The following is a 19,853-nucleotide window of genomic DNA, read 5'->3' as shown; positions in this document are numbered from 1 at the left end:
ACATTATATTACTACTCTATATAAACTATTTTACATTGCGTTATATTAGATTTTCAAAGTTTTTGAGTGTAAAGAATAGTTATATTAATAATGTAACTTAATGTTAAATTCTTAATAGATATATTATCATGTTACCATAAGAGGAGTCAGAATTTTCAATAAGGGAGTTAAAAATCTGAAGAATAGACACACGAAGTAGCCGAAGGGAGTTCAACATCTACTATATATACATAAAAAAATATTTTAATTATATAAAAATAATATAATTTTCCATCGAAGAGAGTTCGGATGAACCCCCTAAAACTATGGTGGCTCCGCCACTGTTTGTTACAATAAGAATGTTTAAAATATCATTTTCTATAAAAAAAATATTTTATTAAAATGAAATTTTTATAATATTTTATTAATATAACATTTATTTTCACATGTATATTCAGATATCGAAAACAAACAATCCCAATAATTCAGTGTTTAGATTCAAGGACAACATCTTAAAATATTTAAATGTTTATTCAGATTTACATATATAGATCTTAATGCATTTCTAAATATTCAGATTCAATTCAGACGTCTTAATATTAATGGAAACAAATAAGTCGCTACCTTTCTAATCTTTCCTCTGAATTATACATCATCTTCTATTAATTGTTGTCATTTTCTTATCTTTGTTTGTTAGCATTACTATTCAATAATTTACGTTATGGTTATGGGATGGAACGTTAGTAATTTGTGCATGTAAAAATGGCTTTAAGATATTTTTTTTTATATGTGTCTTAAAAAAAATTAGAAAAATTTTGATTATTTTTTCATTATTAACATATCAAGAATTCAAGATAATATCTCTTTCTTCGTCAAATATTCATTTCATTCAATATTGTATGTAGTTTTTAGGAATAATTACTACATATAAAGGATAAGAAAAGAAAATAATTATTTTATCTTAAAATTTTAAATTGAAAAACAATTTAAAACAAGTATTTTAATTTACTTCCCTTTTAATTTATGATTTATATTAATGGTACAATACATTTTGCTTTTCTAATTAGAAATATTTTAGAATATAAATCTACATTAAATACAGTATATTTAGTTTTCTTTTAATTTAGTATCTACCCAACAAATAACGTATATCACCTTTTATTTTGTTTTTCTATAAATAATAATGATATGGTCTTTTATTTTTAATATAACAAACAATTAATGAATTATACAACAAATTTTATTTGTTCTTTTTTCAGTTTTCTTCGATTTCATAAGGGATAATGCGCTAATACCCCTCAACCTATGCCCAAAATCTCAGAGACACACTTATATTATACTAAGGTCCTATTACCCCCTGAACTTATTTTATAAGTAATTTTCTACCCTTTTCAGCCTCCGTGACACTATCTTGTTGGCCCAACACTGGTTGCTTTTTTTTCAAGCTAGTGCCATGTAGACCAAAAAGAGATAGAAAATTACTAAGCATAGAAAATTACATCAAGAGTCCTAAGCATTTTCATTTATCTCTTTAGTATCTTATTTAGGTTTAGCAAAGAAACACATAATTTATTTTTAGGATTCAAAACATATTCTTCATTCTTTTTAGTTTTTTTTTCTTATTCAACACATTCAAATATTTATAAACTTATTAGAATAATTATTATCTTCAACATTTTAATAGAAAATTGATTTTAATTGAGAGGGTTGAGCAGGGTGATTGGGTCAGAGTTATGATCAAACGTAATACTTGTTTGATGAACTTAGTTAGTTAAAAGATAAAGTCACATTCGTACTATCAACTATAATTTTTTGATAACCTACATTTGATCTTAATAAATAGTATAGAAATCAAATATGTTAGATAACGCTAATATTCTGTCTATAACAAGATTCACCGAAGAATCAATGATGATGTAGAGTTTGAAAATTGTTTTGGTCTTCAAGATGAAAGGCTTCTATATATTGGGTCATGGATATGCAAGAACAAGCCTTTTTTGGGCTAATGGGCCTATCCTTTTGACCCATTTTCTAGAAAATACTAGAGTAGTTTTACTTCGTAGTCTGTGTGCATAATCTTTTAAGTCGATGATCTATCAACAAAAATAATGAAATAATAATAAGACCTAGGTATATCTTAATATTTTTGGACTTTATTTTTGAAAATACTAAGTATGTGATTGTTTTTGTAGCCTGAATACATAGTGTCATTTAAAGCGATGTTATCTTTTTAAGAAAAACACATTCTTAATAAATTGCGGTTTTCAACACTATTATCGCAAATTTGAATGCGAAAATCGGATAAAAATCAAGAAAAAGTGTTATTTATATTTAATTTTTTTTAACTATTGTTCGAAATGAAAATGAATAGTTCAAATTTCGAAAAAGAAAATCCACTTCCAGTTTCAAACATATATATTTAGAAAATGTAATGTGATGTTATTCTTCGATGAGTTTAATTTTTGAAATTATAATTTGCAAGAAAATAGGGATATATGATAATTAAAGTATGAAACATGTGAAGTATACTAGCCATATTACTAAATTATTTTATCTTTCACATAGTAAATTAAAGGTCTCCATACGAGTGCTAACAATTACATTGTCATTTATCGAGACAAAATTAATCCTAGAAAAAATAGTTCGATAGGTAACAAAAACAAGCCATATTTCAAACTTTGATCTTTTAAATATTTTCAACCTTATAAAATTCAATTTAGAGTAACTTTTGAGACTTCTCGTTACGGGTGGACATGGTATGCTATATATCGAAATATTATATTATACTAAAAAAAATTAATATAGTGATTTTGATATTATGATTTTTTGACTAAAAGCCATTATATAAAGCAAATTATTAAAATAATACTTTTTTCAGAAATTTTACAAAACTGGTATAAACGTATTTCACAGTAACGTTTTAGGATAGATTTTATTTTATAAAAACTAACAGCGTTAGGTTGATATATGTTACTGTGAATAACGTTTTATTCCTAAAACGTTATTTTGAGTAATGTTTTACTCCTAAAACGTTATTATGAGTAACGTGTTAGGAGTAAAACGTTACTGTGAGTAACGTATATCAATCTAACGTCGTCAACTTTTAAAAAATAAAATATACCCTAAAACGTTACTGTGAAATAAGTTTATACTAATTTTATAAATTTTTTTAAAAAATGTATTATTTCGGTGAATTACTTTATATAATGACTTAGTTTAGTCAAAACCTACGGTATGATATATGATATATATTTTAATTTTTTTAGTATTTGATATTTAGGTATAACATGCCGCAATATCAAATACAATATATAAGAATATAGTTACATATATAACATATACATTATTTAAACATTGACAAATATGCAAACTAGTATTAGTATAAACTAAATGTTCAGAAGTTAAAACTTTGACTACTCTATTTTGATTGACAAAAGTATTTGAATTGTAATCGACTAACAAAAGGAGTTGTTCGTACTTATACATATATTTGTACATACATAATGTGTTAGTATGATACAATTAAGACTTTGTTTAATTGTCAAGCCATAATACTTCAATATACGCGTATATGTTAATCGAAGTTGAACAAATTGTAATTATCAATTATCCATACCGTAAAATATCGAAATCGATTTTCAACATACTAATCTATACCGATTTAAATTGATATGGTCATGGTATAACATTTTATAAACCAAATACCAAAATTAAGATTAGAAATTTTCAAATATCGTACCATATCATAATATCCCATCCTTACTTTTCATCATAAAATATAATTTCTTTTTTGTAAAATAAAAAATACACGTCTAAATACAACATAAAATTTCATAAAACCTAAAATTTAACTTCGAAATCTATGATCAAACCGAGAGCTAAGTTAACGACACGTCTCTCTTCTTTCTCCTCCCATGTCTTTTCTGTGAAATTTATATTTTTCGTACCATCGTGTCCTTGCTCTAACCCCCCTACCCCCCACCCCCACCCCCCAAAGAATCCATTTTTTCCCAAATTAAGCAATTAACTACCCAAAACCCCAAAAATTAGTGGCTAAATAGCCACTGATTTTCTAAAAAGTTTTAATCTTGTTGAGTTTACATGAAATTGGCTTTGTGGGTGTGTGTTTAAAACTTATGGGGAAGAGAAAGAGAAGAGCTGATCTCAATAAAACTCATTCTCTTACTGGTAAAAATTGGTACTTTGCTTAAAATGCTTCTTGTTTTTTTTTTGTGCTGAATTGTTTTGTTTTCTTGATTGTTTTTCTATTGATTGTAATTTACTTGGAATTATGCAATGCTAGTAAGCGGCGGAGCCAGTATTTTCACTAGGTTACGAAATATGAATAGTAAGGGGTTCAAAATTCACTTTTGTTGTCTTATAAATAGTTTAATTTGTTGTCGAATGGGGTTCGAATGAAGCCCTTGACCCTACCTGGCTCCGCCCTCCAAAAAAGGTGTTTAGATTGGGGGTTGTGGTTATAGGTTGTTAATTGAGAAATTGTTAGGTTAATGGGAGTAGTTATTAATGTCTAAAACTAGAGTCTCATTTATTTCTTAATGTTGGAAGTATCGGGACTCAAGGGCGGAGCTAGGGATTTGGTAGAAATTACACGGTATATATATAAGATCAAAATTATATTTTTATGTGTGTTTATATATTGTACATGATGAATAATCCCCTTGGTTTGTTTGTGCTATTTGTTTATATTTTGAATCCTCTTAGCGAAAGTCGTGGCTCTGCAATGTTGGGACGTTTTCTTTAGGTTGACACTTGGATTTTTACATTTCACATATAATTGGTTGTTGTGTGTGTATTATACATATCGGGAAAAGAAAGAGGAGAACTGATCTCAATAAGATTTCTTCTTGTACTGGTAAAAGTTGGTTCTTGCTTATAAATGCTTCTTCTTCCCTTTTGTGTTTATTTCCGCTGAAAATGCTCACCCTGTTGTCTTATTTTCTTTATTCTTTTTCTTGTTTGGAAGAATTCTCGGTGGTTGATTTGACTGTTCGATTAACATTATACTTGGTGTTGTAATTTACTTGAAATTATGCAATGCTGCTCCAAAAAGGTGTTTAGAGGGGTAGAGTGGGTAGTGAGGTATTGTAGCTTCTTAATAGAAAAATTGCTTGTTTTATAGTTATCAATCACTAATGGTATAGTTCCATTTTTTTTAATGTGCTGGGAAGTATGGACGTTTTCTAGTGGTTAAATTCCAGCGGAGGCAAAAACACTAGGTGATTTCTTCCTATTTATCCAAGGTTAGGTGAACAGAGTTACGCAATACTTGTGTTGGTGGGAATACCAGATTTCTCGTGGAATTATTTGAGTGTGCACAAGCTAATCTGGACACCTTAGTTAGTAAAAAAAGGTATTGGGACGTTGGTCCCTTAGTTGACAGCTTGCTAACAAGTAAAGGTTGCTTTATTTACATTCTTTGTGGAGAGCAATTCATTTATCCAACAAAAGGTTTAACTTCCGATGAATTGTTAGGCTTTTAGAGTTTGGTGAATGGAATTTTAGTAGAAAGTTCCATTTCCTGTGTTTGAGTTTTTGGATTTTAGACGATTATTTCAGATCAATAATCTGAGTTTTTATGTCTTTTAAATTGCTTGTAGTTGGTTAGTCATGAGAATTCACTTCACTCTTTTAGAAACAGAAATAATATGTTCACTATTGATTGGATTTCCTTACTTTTAGTAGTGATATAGGATATCTAAGCATTGTTGAACATGACCTCGTGGCTAACTTACCGTTATCTGCGTATGACCTTCAACTGTCAAGGGATCACTTCTCCATACTCCTCACAATTTTCGCAAGACTTCTTTTCCTTCTGCTTCGTACTACGTTGGTTCCCAACTATGATATGTAACATATGCCATTTGCATCACCTTATTTTTCTACTTATGCGGAAGATGGTCTGATGGAAACTTGATCTTTTGCTGCATAGTATCCCATGCCATTTTCTTGTTCCATCTACCCTATCGTTGTCACACACCGAAAATTCCGATTATTTTGCCTTATTAAAGTGTAGCTGCACTAAGTTTCTTCTATTTGAATAGAATTCTTTCTAGAAGAAGCTCACCATCATTGTAATGCTTTTCGTGTGAGAAATTCTTAGAAGCATGACATACAAATTCTAGGATGATTTTTGTTCGTTCAGTATTTGTTCGAGTTCAACGGAGTCTCCCTCCTAAGTCCTACCAATCAACACTAGCACATACATACAGAATGAAAAAATGTTTGTGGAGATATTCATTGTGCTTGCATAGTTAGTTTCCTTGAGAAATGACAGTCAAATACTTGAATAGTAATTCGAAGCTTTATTCATGTTGCTGCAGACCAGCTGCCTCCACCTGGAATGGATGCCTTGTCGAGACAGGTTAGCTTTCTTTCCTGTCATGCAGTGGTAGTTAAATATTTCTGCTAGTTTTGCTATGTGGTTCAATCTTCAAAGTTACTCTGCTTACACATCTGCATCTGTTGCATTTTTGGGAATCATGTAAAATGGTGGAAGAATATATATCAGCTCGATTGACTGTATTCTATAGATATTGATGAGCTGGGATTAATTGACTTAGTTATTAATGTTGTGACATTCCCACCTTAAAAATTTATGAGGAGAAGGTTTTTATGTACATAATCGGGAGGTGAAAGAGTACCAACACTAAATGATTTGGCATTACAATGTTCTTGCTTATCCTTCTTAGATCTTTTCTTGTATTAATTGGCAGACCTCTCATCAAGTTGATGTCTATGCAACAAAGTCTTTCTCATCAATTATGGATATCATAGATGATTCTTCAAAGGCAACACAATGTCAACAACCATCCATTGTTCACCGTCGAAATATTGACCAGGCAATGTGTTCAAAGAATCCTCATCACTACTATGGGCTCCATTATACTCGACGGAGGTCTTCTAATAATGCTGAGGCATCAACTTCCCGTGGTGGGACCACTTCTTTTTATGATGAGCTGATGTCTGCAAAGTCAGCTAGTAAATGCAACTCGGATTCTGGACATGACACAGGTGCAACTTATTTCCTTATCTTTTTCCACATACATCTTGTGCAACTCCTTAGTAGTTGCACATGGATCTTGGTCTCGTTTGGAGGCCAAGTTCTTGTTTTGCCATCAAATGTAAGATAGTTCTAATAGAAATTAAAGGTGGCCTTGTAAATCAATTTTCATGTTCTTTTTGTATCAGTCTTGCGTGATTCTCTTATCTTTCTTTTGAATCTACTTGGTTGAATACATAGACGACCCCCTAAATGGCTGAGCCAAGAAAAAAGATTCATTTAGACACCTATCTAGGGCCCCAACCTATTGAAAGGTTTACATTATTAAAAATGTGTATTGATCACTTATCTTACAATTCTAAACAAACTAAGGTGCATGAACGTTTTTTGCTCTTGATATGACAAATAAAACCAATGACCAAAGAAAAATAAGAATTCATGACATGAAAGAGAGACAAAGGGAGAGGAGTTGAAAAGAAGAACTCTGTAAAGCTTCATTTTCTGGCAACACCAGTTCTTTCGGGGAGGAGGAAGAAGAAGAGGAGTTGGAAAAAATTTCTCCTCCGAAAGATCCAATCTTTCTGCAAAACAGAGACACGTACATCAAGGCGTGTTCAATAGGCACATTCTTGATAACATAAGGTGTTCAATGCATAGGGCCTCTAGATTAGTTGTCTAAATGAAAAACAAAAATGTTTGGACAAGTTCAAGTTGTCGTTCGTGTATTAAGCCAATCATCTTTAAGCAACACTTGAGCAGTGTTGTCAAAGGCGCACTTAGGCCTTCAAGCGAGGCTCAAAATGTGTTGAGCGCTTCACCTTGCTTAAAGTATGCTTTAGTGTTATCATCAAATCTTCTAAGTCATACTTTTCTTTGTCAATGAGTCTCTTCCAAAGAGGCGACATTAAACAACTGAAATTTCATTTTGTCGTATTTTTTTTCACTTTCTTTGTTCATATATTTGTCATTCATGCCTATAATTATTAGTCTTCGACTAAATATATATATTTGTATTTTCTTGCTCCCTTTGCGTCTTTTTTCATTAAAGCTCATGCTTTATTTTCGATTTGCACTTAAAGCCCCAACGGATTCCGCTTTATGTTTTTGATAACACTGCACTATTAACATCTTTGATATTATTTTCTGCTTCTCACTTGACTTCCTTTGCATTTCTTTTCAGAGAGTAAACCTCAAAAACCAGAAAGTGTTGGCGTTGCGCCCAGTTTACTGGCAACAAATGCAACGTCTTCCAACGTCACCAAGCAGTTTTGCGGATTATGTCAGAAGCCTTTGAGAAAGAAACACTATATGCTCGATAGCAACATACCTTCCTACGAGCCCTCTGTTGTGGCAGTTTTAGTTTGTGGTCATCTTTACCATGCTGATTGTTTGGAGGAAAGAACTCATCATGACAATGCAACAGATCCTCCCTGCCCGATCTGTCGTGGCATCAATTGAGTAGGTTTGCTTCTCTACCTGAATGTAGATAACCTCAGATGCAGATTCAGGATTTGAAAAGCTCCGAGTTGTGTAGACATATATACATATGTCTTAAGATCTCGATACAATGTAACTATCTGTTATGTTTATATATAGTTCGAGTCAAAGGTGCGCGTTTAATCTTTTGGATACCAGATGTATTGAGAGGGCAATGTAGCTTACAAGATGCATCAACAATCAGTATAAACTTTTCAGTGTTTTCTTTGAAAATATTTGTGATGTATTAGTCTAACTCTAATAGAATTTATATAAGTCATTAGTTTATGACAAGTTGATGGATTATACTATCTTAAACGGCAGGTCGTTTGGTACGTAATATAAGGTGAGATATATCAAGAGATTAAAATTATATTTTGTTTGGTTGGAGGTGTAAATGTATACCTTCAATTAAACATAGTATATATTTAATCGTAACGTTAATTTTGGATTTATACCTTCAACCAAATGGAATATAAATATGAGCGCAACCTTATTTTTGGATATCTCACTTTATTTCTTCTAATTTGATATTATTTTATTCTACCTTCGAAATATCGTTTCTCATTAAAATAACTTTGTCTACGAACCAAACAACTCCGAAAGTTAATAATCTTTGAAAATGGTAACAGACAACACCATGTGTACCTGATTTGTGACTTTCCTTTTTCTGTCTTTTTCTACTATTTTAACTTTTTTCTAATAAAGGCATATTCCTTAAAAGTTTTAAATTTAAAATTTTGAAATTTCAAAAAGGTACCTTCCTTTTTTTTTTTGGGACTAAATACAACTCAATAAACTTGGCAATGGCCCATAAAAACTATGTATTATATCATATTATAAGATTTTAATTCTCATTGAATGTATGCAAACATCTGTCAAAAGACATATGGAAGGACCACCACATTGTATTTTTTTTACAAATCAACTTCAAAATCAAATTTCAAACATTTTAATTTACGTGACATAATTTAATTAGACATAAATATATAAAAATTTAATATTTAATATTTTCGGCTCGAACAGTAAAAATCTATAGTATTAAATAAAATAAAAATAATAGATTTCAAATCATGTATAATAAGAGATAACACATAGAATAAGCAATTCCAAACATCATAATTCATAATTATTTTTAAAAAAAAGAGAAATGACTATATAAGTTATTTATTTTTAGCGAGTTATATTTGAATACGCTAAAAAAAGTGTAATACATAAATACATATTCAAATTTATTCTTAGCTGGTAAGTAATGAATTAAACTTTAGAAGTGTACATCGAAACATCTTAACTTAATTTTAACGGATAATAAAACACTCCAATTCATCGATTAATTCTGACATGGATATAATTATTTTGTAAAAGCATCATATAAACATTTATATTTAAAATTAAAATAATTTAATTGTCAATTTGAACGTACTGATTTGTTATGTCATAAAAATTCCTCAACACATTGCCACCAAATATACAGAACCATTCTCCACATATCTCTCTGTTCTGTCCTTTCATCATCTCCTATTAACAGAAAGAGAAAAAAACTCCCCATTTCTCCATGCTTTCAACTCTCTGAAAATCCTTTAAAGGGTGTCCAATTCTTCCATTTTCTTGAAATTTTGTTGACCCTTTGTGTTTTTATAGCCATTTTCTCTTTTTTTAATCCCCAACTCTTTGATCTTGCCGGGAAAAAGAACCCCATTTTCCGGCAGGTCAAAGGAGTGGTGGATTCATTCTTTTCTTGATAATTTGAAATCTTTATGTGGATGGGTGTTTGGTTTTGATATACATTTGCTAAAAAGTGGAAAAAGATTTGAACTTTTTTACCAAATATAGAGATTTCAAGAATTGAGGAAAAATGGTGACTGAGGTGATTCCGGTGAGGAATCCAATAAGCACGGTATTGGAGAGAGTTGGGGTTTATGGGTTTGTAGGGAATAACAATATTACAAAGAGATGTAATATTGAATTTCAAGATGAAAATGATACAATGGAAATGGTGCAGCTTGGTGCTGAAAGGACAAAAAATGTGCTTATTTTGATGAGTGATACAGGGGGTGGGCATAGGGCTTCAGCTGAGGCTATTCGCGATGCGTTTCATTTGGAATTTGGGGATGAGTATAATGTAAAGTTTCAATCTGTATGGTTTTCTAGCTATTTGATATGAAAATGCTGTGTTTGTTTGGAATTGTGAATCCCTTTGCTTTGAAATTCTATGTCGATTCGTGTTGTTCTATGTGAATTATTGTATCATTTGTCCAATGGAGTTATTGAATTTCCAATGATGAATGCTAAGTTTTTTTTTTTTGAAGTTTTGATTAGTTCTTGAAAGTTAAGGATATTATAATGTAAAGTTATTATAGTTCTGGTTTTCTAGCTATTTGAATTTGAATTGCCGCATTTTATGTGGGATTGTGAATTCCCTTGCTTAGAAATGCTATGTCGATTTGCGATTGTCCTATCTGTTGTTGAGTCATTTGTCATATTGAGGTATTGAATTTCCAATGATAAAGGCCAAGTTTTTTTCTTTTGAAGTTTTGAATAGTTCTTGAAGTTTTAGGATATCACATCGTAAAGTTATTATCTTTCTGGTTTTCTAGCTATTTGATCTGAATTGCTCTTTTTGTTGCATTTTTTTAGTTTGGAATTGTGAATCCCATTAATCTCCTTGCTTAGAAATTCCATGTGGATTCGTGTTGCCCTATGTGCAATATTGAGTCATTTTTCATATTGAGGTATTGAGTTTCCGTTTTCCAATGATAAAAACCAAGTTTTTTTCTTTGAAGTTTTGGTTAGTTCTTGAAAGTAAAGGACATTATAATGTATAATATACGTTCTATCCTTTTGGTTTTCTAGCTATTTGATCTGAATTTCTCTTTTTATTGCATTTTTTGTTTGATATTGTGAATCCCCAAATCCCCTTGCTTAGAGATTTAATATTGATTCGTGTTGTCATCTCTACCTACAAGTTGTGTTTTCTTTGCGTTGATCTACATAATTTTCATGTTTATGGAGATCCCATCTAGTTAAATACTTCTCCGGCATTAATTTTTACTTGTTAAGTTTAACAATTCAGTTACTGCAGTTTTTCCCGCTCATGGTATGACATTCCTAATGAAGTATTTATTGGACGTACCGCAAATTCATATTTCAATATGTAATGTCAGATGTGTTCGATTGTTGTAGGTTTTTGTAAAAGATGTTTGGAAAGAATACACTGGATGGCCATTGAACACCATGGAACAGCAATACAAGTTCATGGTTAAACATGTTCAGCTTTGGAGGGTTGCATTTCACGGGACATCCCCTCGTTGGATACACTCTGCTTATCTTGCTGCCATTGCCGCCTTTTACGCCAAGTATAGTTCCTTCTTTGTTTTCAAAATTGTAGATGTTTGATACTTCCGATGGTTAATGATACTCCTTCCACTTTAAATTTGTTTGTCTAGTTTTGACTAGGCACGAGGTTTAAGAAAGTAATGAAAACTTTTGAATCTTGTTGTTTCAAACGAAAGATATGTAGAATGTACTTAAGTGTTCTTTAATCTTGTGATCTTAAACATGCCACGTGAAAAATTAGAACTAAAGAATTGCCAGACATTCTTTCTGAAACATACTAAAAAATGAAGTAAGACAAAAAAATTGAAACGGAGGTAGTAATCTTTAGCGTGATAACCTATCACTTCCGTTATTTTCTAAATGATTTTCCTTTGATACTCCTTGATGCGCCGGGTAGGTTAGCACACCATAAATTCATCATTTTCAATTATAGTACTGTATTTTGAGTACATTCAAGAATCTTTAATCATTTCTTTAATGCTTCATATCTTATCTTTTTGTCAATATCGACTTGTCTCGTTTGTTAAGAAAGATTTCTGACCTGGTTGCTTAAGTTTCATATCTAATTATTGATTTGTGAAAATGAAGGGAGGTGGAGGCTGGCCTGATGGAGTACAAGCCAGACATAATCATTAGCGTTCATCCCCTAATGCAGCATATTCCTTTGTGGGTTCTAAAATGGCAAGGTTTACAAAAGAAAGTAATATTTGTCACGGTTATTACAGACCTCAGTACTTGCCACCGTACATGGTAAATTATCGAGTAACTTAATTTGGAGTTTGAATATATCTAACACTTTCTTGCTATGTTGCTTGGACTCTTCAAATATTCTGCCAGGTGCATGTTAGATCATCCAAAAGTAGTGCATTTTTGGAGGATTCAACATGGGTGCAGTGACATTTTTGGAGAGTTCAGACAATATAGCTTTCATGTCAAATATGTCAGTTTAACCGATATCCTCTTTTGAATGATAGGTTTCACCCTGGAGTCAATCGATTGTACTGCCCCGCTGAGGAGGTAGCAAAGAGGGCTTTATTTGATGGATTGGAGGAATCTCAAACACGCGTTTTCGGGTTGCCTATTCGTCCCTCTTTTTGTAGAGCAATATTTACCAAGGTGAATGTTTCATTCATTTACAACAGAATTACAGTCCTTCGAATCCATGTTTCATTTTTACATGTTTCATTTTTCCTTTTTTCTGATTGTTTTCTTGATAATTGCTATAGGATGACCTCAGAGTAGAGCTCGAGATGGATCCCACATTGCCGGCAGTGTTGCTGATGGGCGGGGGTGAAGGGATGGGACCAGTGAAAAAAACTGCAAAGGCTCTTGGAGAAGCTCTTTTCGATAAAGAAATGGAGAAACCTATTGGGCAAATGGTTGTCATATGTGGACGCAATGAAGAGCTAGCTTCCACATTACAATCACTCGAATGGAACATCCCAGTCAAGGTAAAGCAGAATTAGATTCTTGGAGTATGAATACGCCTTACAAAACTACGTTAACACCTGAGCTTTATTTGACAATCTAATTTTCTTTTGAATATTTTTTCCTCTTGCTATCTAGATTAAAGGATTTCAGAAACAGATGGAGAAGTGGATGGGCGCTTGCGACTGTATTATCACAAAGGTATATGTCAATGCACTCCTATTTTAGCATTGCTATGCAGGGGTGGATTACGGGTTCAGCTGAACTCGGTAGTCTTGGTCCGAACTCTGTATTTGTACTAAATATCCATTAAATATGTACAAATATTAATTTAGAACCCAATAATTTGGAAGGTACTAGAACTCCGAACCCATAAGCTTCAACTTTTGGCTCCGCCTTTGTTGCTGTGTATTCTTTTTTGTGCATTGTTCAAAATGTGGGACTAAATTTTCAGTTATTTTCACCTGTAGGCTGGACCAGGTACAATTGCAGAAGCACTAATCAGAGGGCTGCCAATTATTCTCAACGACTACATTCCCGGACAAGTTAGTGAAATCAAAACATTGATTATTCGACTGCTAGCTATCGTAGTATAGCTGCTGTTATGACCGTGTTTACTGATTTACATTTCCTTTATGTATTTCTCAGGAAAAGGGAAACGTTCCATACGTTGTGGACAATGGAGCTGGTGTTTTCACACGAAGCCCCAAGGAAACAGCCCGGATTGTTGCAGAGTGGTTTAGCACCAAAGAGGATGAGCGCAAAACTATATCAGAGAATGCACTTAAACTTGCACAACCCGATGCAGTTTTTGACATCGTGAAGGACATCCACGAGCTTGCATGCCAGAGAGGTCCTCTCGCCAACATTCCTTACGAGTTCACGTCTTCATTTTCAAGCTTAATTTAAGCCAGATACATAGATTCTGGTTGTTTTTTTTTGTCTTTTTTACTACAAGGTCTAATATTTGTTCTAGTAGGATATTATGTAAGGTAGGTTCAATGATCTCATTTTTAGCCATAAAACGCTTGGCGCGCTCATTGTAATCTGTAGATTGTCTAGACAAATTCCGATCCTTGGTTAGTCGGAGAAAAAAAGAAATTCAAAACGAGACCAGAACGAGGGAGCTGTGATAAAAATGCAGAAATTGAATGAAGTTTCATATGTTTTGGAGAGTTGAAATCTTCTTCTTTAGTATTAAGATTGCTTGAAGGGCCTGTGTGAGGTTGCTTCACAATTGAAGATATTTCACTTGTCTAGCAAAATTGATTTGTATTGAATATACAATGCTTGTTCTTTTTTTTTTTTTGGTTATTGTGATCGATTATGAGATTATAGTGAGTATGTTATTGTCAATTACATAAGCAAACATTCAAACTTCGAGAGTGCATATTTAGACATCTCAAATTTGGCCTCAACTGATAACTAAACACTTCCAACTCGTTCTTATTGTGTCATGTGAACACCTAATGTTGATGTGACATACATTTTTGAAGGTGTTTATATGATCATTTTTGTAAGTTGGATTGTTCAATTGATACAAAGAAGGCTCATGAGCACATGTTCTTGCATGCTGACAGAATGATGGACACTCACGACTCTCTCATCCCCAACGATTTCGATTAAGTTTATTAACACATTTCTAGACTAAGAGTACAACATTGAAGAAGCAAACTCACTATCATTCCAGGAATTAGAGGAAGATATTTTTGTCCGGTAATAAAGCTAGAAGTTTTCGGCTTGCTTTGTCCCTTCTTTTCTCTTGTCGTTAGCCAGAAGTTTAGGTAGAAAGAACAACCAATATCATGGAGTTGAAACTTTTTCTTGGCATGAAAGGAACGTCACGTGTAAAGTTGAAATTAAAGAGTTAGACAAATCAGGAAAGAGATACATACTATTTTTTAAAAATGAAATAAACGAAGAATAAGACAAATAAATTGATTTTTTAAAAAATAAATTATACTTTGAAGAATTGACCTAAACTTTTTTAAGTTAAAAGAGAAAAAAAATCCAGAAATATCAAAGATAATAAACATAATAAGGCTTGTAGCAATAATTTCGGCAACCGTACTCTATAGTTATAGTTTCATTTCCTATGGAGGCTACGATTTGTATACTTCGTTTGTTCTTTTGTATATTTCACTTGTGAATATACATACAAACAACGTCAGTATATACGAACGGAGGCTATAGTTTTTATATTTCGCTTGTCCATTTGTATATTTGTATATTTACAAGCGAAATATACAAATAGGGTAAATATACGAATTCTATATTTATACATTTAGGTATTTGTCAGAACTCCATCTGTATATTTCTCTTACCAATAATTCATTATGAATTTTTCATAAATCGTATACAAGTAGTGAAGGCAAGCATATACAAATTATGGATTTATACAATTGAAAATCGAATTATACACATTCTGAATTTGTGCAGTCAGAGACCGAATTATACAATTTTGGAATTTATACATTAGGAAATCAAATAGCGAAATTTCACGAAACTGTAGTCATGGATTTCAAATAATTGAAAATATAGCTATATTACATAATATACTATAGATATTTGTCATTTCGCGTAATTTTCCTTTCTTTAAATATAATTTAGAGCCCATTTAACTAGAAAGCCCATGGCCCAACTGATAACTCCTCCTAGCAGGCCTAAATGGACCCGAAATCTTACCGGTTTTCAGTCTCTCAATTGCCGGCCACCGAGCTCTCTTCTCACTCGTCGTCTCAGTTCGCTCCACCGGAAAAGGTAACGTTCCTTCCGTTTTCTCTTTTTTTACAGTCTGCTTTTATCACATAAATGTCTATTGTATTTTTCATACTTAGCTGATTCTTTGATTATTTAGTTTAGGATTTTTTATCTATACGCACGTCTGATTTCATTCAAAAATGTGCAAATTATCGCCTTTGATTGTTATTTTAGCTTTTTCCTGGCTTCAAATAATGAACAATGCTTTGTTTTCTTCGTAATTTTCGTTTAAACTTGTGTTTTCTTATTCAATTGAGCTTTAGATGTCCTGCTATTGCATTTGACGGCTTGTTTTAGCTTTCTATTTTGGTTATTGCACGATTATTTGTTTTGAAGTTTGGATATTTTGATTACAGGGAACTCTGCTTAATTTTTTTCCGTTTGTCCATTTGAAATCCCCCTTCAATATTATTGTCTATTGCTTTGATTTGTAATGTTACGATAATGTTAATTGCAGATTTGAATTGTTGAATGTAATTTGGAAATTCTAAATGGGTGATATAGATGATATTGCGAAGGAGAAGAGAGTAGTTTTTGTGACCGTGGGGACAACTTCTTTTGATGCTCTTGTAAGAGCGGTGGATACCCCGGAAGTGAAGAAAGAACTGTTCAAGAAAGGTTACACTGATATTCTTATTCAAATGGGGCGAGGATTGTATATCCCCACAAAGGTAATTTGGTATTTCTCTTGATATTTGTTTTTTCCTGTAAGCACATTTGGAGTAAAAATTTCAGCTTTTCAGTTTCTACTTTGATTGGAGATCCAACAAATGTCCCCTCAAGGAAAAAATAGAAGGATTAGGGTTATTGTGGTATGGATAGGATCGCCCAGCCCTTAACCAGAGGTTTAGGTCCTTAAGTGGCGGTAAAATGGATAAGTCGAGTTCCAGAGTGGCTATCGTGGGTGTTCGGGGAAGCGTGAAGCGGAAAAAAGCGATAAGGACCTGCTTCATGCTTTAAGCGATGAAGCGCTCACATACTCGAAGCGTAGAAGGCTCAATCGCTTCATTTTCCTGAACACTACGTGTGGAAACCAACAACAAAAATAAAATAAAAATGCAAACCTAGTTGAGTTGCCTATTTAAGTGAAATTTTGAGAAATGATACAGAATTGCTGATTTTCCAGTTTTTTTTGAAAAAAATTGCTGTTTTGTTTTTGGTTTTCTTGCTGCGAAGAAAGTATAGAGTTCTTTTCTTTGTATAACAGAAAAATCTCCAAGGGCCAGTGACGCACCATTTAACACTTGGATGATGGACCCATTCCTCTACCCTCTTCCTTGTGTATATCACCATTCGAAACTTGGTGGATGATTGACCCATTCCTCTACCCTTTTCCTCTCAAATACCAGGTGTCTGCAGCAAGATTCCAACCGGCAATGTTCGCCTAACTCACACATCACATGTTGCTTTCTTACCACTTGTAAGTAAGTCTGCTTAACAAAGTAAATTGAAAGTTTTGAAGAATTTATGTTCGCATATGCTTGGATAAGCTTTAGTCCGAGTAGTGACTAGACCTTAGCATGCTGAACTATTTGACAAGCCGAGATCCTACATGTGGTTACCAAGTCTCAGCTGTCCTGAAGAACAATAAAACGAGAGATTTGGAAAGTGTGACGTGGCATTACGTTTAGGTTCTTTTGGGTGCTCCCATCTCATTAAACTTATGGACCCTATTAGTTTTATGCTTTTTATGTTAGGTTTTGTCGCAATTTGGTATGGAATCTCTTTTAACCCTTCTATAGAAATGAACACTTGTACACGCTCACTCACTTACATATATCTACCTTTGCAAAATTTACTCGTCTCACTCGTCAACTCTTCTTTGCCCAGTAATAATTCATTTATTTCTGGTCTTTTATATCTTGCTTTATCTTTCCAGTCGACTGCTGAAAATGGTTCTCCAGCTCTGGATTACTTCACATATTCATCAAGCATAGCTGACTATTTGAAGTCAGCATCACTTGTTATCAGCCACGCAGGTAATTCATGGTTGACAATGTTCTTAGCTTTATACATTTAAGTGATTGTTCGATTGCTAGTTAGAGTTATGCATGTTTTAGAATTGTAGTGATTAATTATGCAATGTTTAGTTATTTCATTTTTATAACTTATAGCTGTTTTATTCATGTGGGGTTGTAATATAATAACGAAACTCCTTAGTCGGTAATTTTATACAAAACAACTAAAATGCTACCAAACATTGTATTAACTATGCTTATTTTAATACATGAATTACTCCTTTCCTAACCACAGCAACAAAACACGAGTTACTATATGGTGTGTACTTTCTTTTGTCTTTCTTTTTGGGGTCTCCTTAACTTTTCTAACTCTACTCTTCCTTCTACTCGGATTGGAGAAACTAGCCTTTTGGATATCATTGTTCCATTAAAATGTGTATATATTAGCCCTGCCTAGGGAAATTAACCCATAGATCTAGGTACTGGTTATATGGTGCCAAAACCCAAAGTTAGCTCTCTCACTGAGACACTTGAAACATTTTCATACTGTTCCAATGGTCACAATAACTGACACAGAATCGTTGGGAGAGGGGTGTTCAAGTATGTTGAAATATTCCTGTTTTCTTTAACACGTCTATCTCATGATGTGATTTAATGTCAACCTCTGCTTGCAAATGTTTTCGGCTGCTATTGCTTGTTGCCTCATAAACATATGATTGGCTGTAAAGTTCATGCCCTTCGTTTCTGAGCAGAAGCGGAACCAGAAGCTTATGGGTTCAAGATATTTGTTCTTTTGAGTTATGGAGTTCTAAAGTAATAATTTGTAAAACTTGTTGTGAATAGGAAAAACAACCGATATTTCTTCTCATTATAGGACTTCAAAAGTTGCAAGGCTAAGGCTATGTAATACACATTTGAGTACTGCAGGTTCAGGGAGCATATTTGAGACATTACGACTGGGCAAACCGTTAATAGTGGTAGTCAATGAGGATCTAATGGACAACCATCAAAGCGAGCTCGCAGAAGAACTGGCTGAGAGAAAACATTTGTATTGTGCTCGTCCACAAACATTATACAAGACTATATCGGATATGGATCCAGGGTCTCTTGTTCCATATCAACCAGGTGACGCGAAACCAGTTGCTGAACTTATATATAGATATTTAGGTTTCCCAGAGGATTGATGAAACTTATTGTTCTGTAGTTGACATGAAGTGAAGTTCAATTTTATGTGATTTATAGAGCATAATCTTTATCCATAAATATTCTGTTATATTTGTTTCTAATGATATTTGGTGTGTTTGAGGAAATCTTACAATATGGTACATGCATGCACCAAAGTAATGTGCTTTTAACATATACATAAATGTGTCATTTAACTTGGCTTCCGCGGATATTTATATCTTCTGGCTTAGAGTGTGGACAAGTGGATAGTTAAACTTGTATCAAAATGAACAAGTAGACACGCAGGTCCTACTTGACATATTACACGTAGACACCAGGTAGGATGCAAAATGTCATATAGAAAACATGCGTCTATTTCTTTAACTTTACACAAGTTATTATGCCTAGTTTTACACACCCAAAATTGAATGCCATAAATATCAGATGAATTCAAGTGAAATTACAGGTTTATGATGTTATACCTTAATATTTTTTCTTAATATATTAATTATAACTATGTGTTTTAATCTTTTTTTATATACATTATCAATATAACACTTGTAGTTTGAATTCGAAATAATAAAATGTTTACTAGAACAATTAAAAAGTTTATCAATTATTAAGCAAGACCATATATGTATGGACAAACAAATTATTAGCATTATGCCCATACTACATGTGAGCTTCAATTATTATGCCCACACAACATATACCATCAAAAAATTATA

The 19,853-nt window shown here is 32.7% G+C and overlaps 3 protein-coding genes across 6 annotated transcripts; all 3 read left to right on the top strand.

The window, feature by feature from the left end:
• The first annotated feature begins 3,834 nt into the window (after positions 1-3,834).
• Positions 3,835-8,773, top strand: LOC101263380 (uncharacterized). 3 transcript variants are annotated; one of them, XM_004251688.5, is made up of 4 exons: positions 3,835-4,167; positions 6,324-6,364; positions 6,717-7,014; positions 8,184-8,773. In XM_004251688.5, the coding sequence occupies exons 1-4, from the start codon at positions 4,116-4,118 to the stop codon at positions 8,459-8,461; spliced, it is 669 nt and encodes a 222-aa protein (XP_004251736.1). In that variant the 5' UTR covers positions 3,835-4,115; the 3' UTR covers positions 8,462-8,773. The 3 variants fall into 3 exon arrangements, with proteins under 3 accessions (XP_004251736.1, XP_019067243.1, XP_010313809.1); XM_019211698.3 differs by having other exon boundaries at positions 3,894-4,177; XM_010315507.4 differs by lacking the exon at positions 3,835-4,167 and adding an exon at positions 4,479-4,594.
• Positions 8,774-9,889: 1,116 nt separating this feature from the next.
• LOC101263085 (monogalactosyldiacylglycerol synthase 2, chloroplastic) lies at positions 9,890-14,545 on the top strand. Of its 2 annotated transcripts, none has more exons than XM_004251687.5 (8): positions 9,890-10,601; positions 11,663-11,835; positions 12,404-12,565; positions 12,790-12,931; positions 13,042-13,266; positions 13,382-13,444; positions 13,714-13,788; positions 13,892-14,545. In XM_004251687.5, the coding sequence occupies exons 1-8, from the start codon at positions 10,335-10,337 to the stop codon at positions 14,150-14,152; spliced, it is 1,368 nt and encodes a 455-aa protein (XP_004251735.1). In that variant the 5' UTR covers positions 9,890-10,334; the 3' UTR covers positions 14,153-14,545. The 2 variants fall into 2 exon arrangements, with proteins under 2 accessions (XP_004251735.1, XP_019067185.1); XM_019211640.3 differs by having other exon boundaries at positions 9,941-10,616.
• Positions 14,546-15,868: 1,323 nt separating this feature from the next.
• Positions 15,869-19,271, top strand: LOC101246510 (uncharacterized). Its single transcript, XM_010315506.4, has 4 exons — positions 15,869-16,003; positions 16,461-16,674; positions 17,883-17,982; positions 18,889-19,271. Exons 2-4 carry the CDS (start codon positions 16,495-16,497, stop codon positions 19,143-19,145), a joined length of 537 nt encoding a protein of 178 aa, XP_010313808.1. The 5' UTR covers positions 15,869-16,003; positions 16,461-16,494; the 3' UTR covers positions 19,146-19,271.
• The last annotated feature ends 582 nt before the right edge of the window (positions 19,272-19,853 follow it).

This window comes from Solanum lycopersicum, chromosome 12, assembly GCF_036512215.1.
Source record: "Solanum lycopersicum chromosome 12, SLM_r2.1".
In the NCBI taxonomy this organism is placed as follows: Eukaryota; Viridiplantae; Streptophyta; class Magnoliopsida; order Solanales; family Solanaceae; genus Solanum; species Solanum lycopersicum.
The sequence above is the reverse complement of the archived record's forward strand: the minus strand, read 5'-3'. Positions and strand labels throughout refer to the sequence as shown.

What these genes read in the sequence shown, in the direction of transcription:
- LOC101263380 (XM_004251688.5), top strand. Translation starts at nt 4,116, where the DNA reads ATGGGGAAGAGAAAGAGAAGAGCTGATCTCAATAAAACTCATTCTCTT. An exon ending in TAAAACTCATTCTCTTACTG is followed by an intron (nt 4,168 to 6,323) that starts GTAAAAATTGGT and finishes ATGTTGCTGCAG; the next exon opens with ACCAGCTGCCTCCACCTGGA. An exon ending in TGGATGCCTTGTCGAGACAG is followed by an intron (nt 6,365 to 6,716) that starts GTTAGCTTTCTT and finishes ATTAATTGGCAG; the next exon opens with ACCTCTCATCAAGTTGATGT.
- LOC101263085 (XM_019211640.3), top strand. Translation starts at nt 10,335, where the DNA reads ATGGTGACTGAGGTGATTCCGGTGAGGAATCCAATAAGCACGGTATTG. An exon ending in AGTACTTGCCACCGTACATG is followed by an intron (nt 12,566 to 12,789) that starts GTAAATTATCGA and finishes TTTGAATGATAG; the next exon opens with GTTTCACCCTGGAGTCAATC. An exon ending in GTAGAGCAATATTTACCAAG is followed by an intron (nt 12,932 to 13,041) that starts GTGAATGTTTCA and finishes TAATTGCTATAG; the next exon opens with GATGACCTCAGAGTAGAGCT.
- LOC101246510 (XM_010315506.4), top strand. Translation starts at nt 16,495, where the DNA reads ATGGGTGATATAGATGATATTGCGAAGGAGAAGAGAGTAGTTTTTGTG. An exon ending in GATTGTATATCCCCACAAAG is followed by an intron (nt 16,675 to 17,882) that starts GTAATTTGGTAT and finishes TTATCTTTCCAG; the next exon opens with TCGACTGCTGAAAATGGTTC. An exon ending in ACTTGTTATCAGCCACGCAG is followed by an intron (nt 17,983 to 18,888) that starts GTAATTCATGGT and finishes TGAGTACTGCAG; the next exon opens with GTTCAGGGAGCATATTTGAG.